Source organism: Capsicum annuum, chromosome 10 (assembly GCF_002878395.1).
Source record: "Capsicum annuum cultivar UCD-10X-F1 chromosome 10, UCD10Xv1.1, whole genome shotgun sequence".
Lineage (NCBI taxonomy): Eukaryota > Viridiplantae > Streptophyta > Magnoliopsida > Solanales > Solanaceae > Capsicum > Capsicum annuum.
In genome coordinates this window covers 21,200,176-21,204,196 of record NC_061120.1, presented here as the reverse complement: position 1 = coordinate 21,204,196, position 4,021 = coordinate 21,200,176, and the positions used below count along the sequence as shown (strand labels likewise).

Here is a 4,021-nt window from a genome sequence, read left to right as displayed (position 1 = left end):
TACTAATGCAGAGATCATAATACTGGGATGTTAATGTATGAATTATGTCTTGTAAGATATTTGTTTTATTGCTTTATTATACTGTGTATTCTGGATTTTTGTTAAAAGTTGGATGCACTTAAACAACATCTCGTCTTTGAAACCAATAGTAGAATACTTTCAAATGTTGTTAAGAATAGCTAGACTCAATTATATCTAAACGTAACTATTACTCTCTCCGTTTCAAAAAGAAACTAGTCTATTTCAAAAAGAATGACTCATTTCTTTTTTTAGTAACTTTTAAATTTCAACTTTTTCACGTGGCATGTTTAACACTACAAGATTGAAGGACATTTTAGTACATTTGACATATCTTTAATTTAACAACACAAGATTCAAAAGTTTTATTTATTTTCTTAAGCTTCTTATCAAGTTAAACTAGGTTATTCTTTTTTAAACGGAGGGAGTAACATTTTTCAATTTCAATATTGTTTAATGTGATTTGGAGATATATAGAATTTTTAATATTAATTATCGGCATTCAATGTTTGAACCTCATGATAAGCGATAATCCATCAATTTTGCCACTTTCAAAAAGTAATCCTAAACATCAATTTTTACCACTTCCAAATTCTCTCCATCCCTATTTTTAGTATTTTCATTCAAATGGATAGTGATCATTGTTGCCAGAGCTTTTTGATTTAGGATGTCTATCCCTTTGTTCATACTTTTTTTTTCTCCCCCTGAAAACACATGCAAAATACATGAAGAAGACAGTTCTAATCAATCAAACACCATTTTGCATTATTCAATACCGTAAACATGTCCGATCCAAGAAAGTCTGCAATCTGTTTGTGCAATCCATGGCATCGTCAAAGTCTTATTTCATTGATCAATAAAACATTTTTATCATTAAAACAATATAGAGAAACAATAGGAAATATTACAAATGAACACCAATAAGTTCAGATTCAAACTAAACTAAATGTCATAATGCAGGACCACAACATTATACTCAACAACAGCATCCCCACTGGTCGTATTGAACCAATAAGTCTTCGCGGTGGCGATTCCCCGAGCCAGGCGGAAAACTCCAGACCCGCCGGTGATCGGCATCTCACGGTACTGGTGAAATACAGGGTTCCGGCCTAGAACACTCAGTGTGCTACCATTGTACTTGCCGGTAGTAAACACGAAGTTGAGGTTCATGAGAAGGCTAGCCTCATTTTGATCAGCTGAACCATAAATTCCTTGGGCTCGACCTATTATTGTAGAGTTGGGCTCTGGCCCAACTGTCAGTGGGTCGTCCATCATTGATACTGAACCGAAGAAAGTTGGGGATTTAGCAGTCATATTGGACTGGGCTATTGTAACCGCAGTTGGATTCTTCCCGGTAAGTGTATCATGAAAATAGAAATGAAACTTAGTTACCTTTTGCTTTGCATAAGGAAGCTTCTTGAACCATTTTTCAACAGCCTTGGGTCCTAATTCAACACCTTGAGTCTTAGGCATAACAATAACAATGAAGCAAAGCATCAGAACTAGGCTTGTTTTTTCCATTATCTCTTAATTTGCCTCTCCCTCTTAATTATTTGAGAAAGAAAGCATTAATTGTACATATAAAGATATGGGTATTTATATCGAATGTGTTAGTAGAGGTTGGTTGTCTATAAATTTAAAAGATATGTAGTTCCTTTTCATTGTTAGTTAGTTGACTTAATTATAAATTTTACTTAATGCATTCAATTATTTCAAATTTGAAAGAGACGAAATAAAAAATTAAGAAAAAGAAGAAGACTTTGATAAGGCCGGCTTTACCCTTTAAAAATTTAGGGACTACTTTAGAACTCAAATTCAAAGACCTTATTTTTTTTTCTATTTGGAAATTTCAGGAAAATTCACAGCCGCTACAATTTTTGACACAGCCTCTGCCTTTTGGGTGAGCACTCTGTGATGAGTACTGGGTAAACCCCTCACTGTGTAATAGCTCGCAAACCACACAGGAGATGTAAACCGTTCTAGGTAAATCCCGTGCGACAAGCTCGATTGAGAAGACATTAGGAATAGATCAAACCCGCGACCTCCACTATGGGAAGTCCCCTCAAACCAACTCAACCACCCCTTGGAGGCAAAGACCTTATTTATTTTAGTACTAATGAGTTATTGTTTTTTTATAAAAATATATTAAATATTTGGTGTAGAAAAAATAATTTTTTATATAAAAAGAAAATTATTAGAAAAAGTTTGATATACTTAGAGTAATATTTTATCAAAAAAGATCAAATGACACTGATTATATTTGTGATTGAAAAAGAATCATTAGAAGAAATTGAAAATAAAAAACAATATCAACAACTTTTCATCTCAAGAAAATTTAAAAAGTAGACTTTATAAAAAAATTTATAAGTTAATTTCTCTGTTTAATTTTGACCTTGGCCTTCACTAGTGATACTCCACTATTTTGATATGGGTTAGGAATTCGTACAACTTATAACTGTAGGGGTCATTTGGTTGGAACAAGTTATCTCATATAATTAATTTTAGGATTAATTATTCTGAGATTAGTTATCTCACACTAAGGCATAAATGATGGGATAAGTAATCCGTTCACTAACTTATCCCATCAACCAAATATGAAATAAAATAATTCTTCACTTTAGCGTGAGACTATTATAATCTATATCTCACACCAATAAATAATTTAGAGAACCTCTTATTTTAAAGTATGCCTAGTTATAGCTCTTTTGAACACAAGTTATTACGACTTCTCATAATTATCATAAATAGTTGATCCAAATTACTTATCATTATTTAAGAATCTTAAGATAAAATTAATTTTCGTTTTACCCTTACTTTAATAAAAGTGTGGAGATTTACATGGTGAAAGGAAAAGTAGTATTAATTGAAATTAATAATAAATATGATTGAGTCAAATTAATAGAAGATCTATAGTGCTGCTCAGTTATGTGTTGTCTCCAAAATGCATTATCCTAATCTGCACGTTCTAGGCACGACTATTAATTTATCGTATAATTTCGATTACGATGATTAACGACGTGACGAGTGACAACAATATGTAATCACTTCTTTAAAAATTTCCCATTTGAGAATTTTTGTTTCTGAAAATGTTACCGCTAAACTCGTGCAATTTATTCTGTATACTTCCTTGTTTAATTCGTTTACCTTATTTTTAGTTTTTCTTTTTAGTTCATTTGTAAAAAAAAATGTCTTTATCTTTTTTTTATCACTTTTTAATTTTAATTTTTCACATGCATAACATGTTTAAAATCACAGATTAAATGATATTTTGGTATATTTCATATCTTTAGTTTAGATTACAAGATTCAAAAGTATTTTTTATTTTATTAAATTTTGTTTCAAATCAAAATCAAACAAGATAAATTTATCATTTTTTTTAAAATAATCATGGTGTTTGGGTCAATTTGCACGTTCGTCGATTAATTTCGCGGGATACCTCCTTGCAGCAATAGATATCAAATAACGTTTGTCTCTATTGAAAATTGAACCTGAGGCCTCATAGTGTTCAACTCTACTTTGTTAAATCAATAGGCCACAACCTTGGGTGCATTTACCTTTTTTTTTTTCAATATTATCCATATCATAATCAACTACTATTAGTCAAATTTAAAATTTTTAATATATAATTAATGAGATTAATTTAATAAAATAAATCTGTAATAAATATTTTCTTAAAAGAGAATATCGACTCAACGTGCCCTGGAGTATTTGCTTGAGATATATCATTAGTGACTAACAACCACAAGGAGATTTCCCGTTGATTCTCTTTAACTGCAAAATTAACTACGAAAACGTGGAAGATAATCAAATACAATCGAAATGACCAGGAAAGAGCTAAAATACTAAACTCATTAAAGCTTTGATTCTCTTTCAATTATTCTTTTCTTTATTGTTATATTATGAAGATATTTGGTTTTGTTAAAGCCCAATGTGACTAATGCAGAGATTATTATATGGGTGTCAAACGGGCCGGGCCAACTCGGAATCGGCTCTTCTATTTTAA

General features: G+C 31.0%; 1 protein-coding gene across 1 annotated transcript; it reads right to left on the bottom strand.

Moving 5' to 3' along the window:
- Positions 1 to 848: 848 nt before the first annotated feature.
- On the bottom strand, positions 849 to 1,626 carry LOC107852098 (dirigent protein 22). The gene has a single exon (XM_016697149.2). It carries the CDS (start codon positions 1,537 to 1,539, stop codon positions 961 to 963), a length of 579 nt encoding a protein of 192 aa, XP_016552635.1. The 5' UTR covers positions 1,540 to 1,626; the 3' UTR covers positions 849 to 960.
- Between the last annotated feature and the right edge of the window lie 2,395 nt (positions 1,627 to 4,021).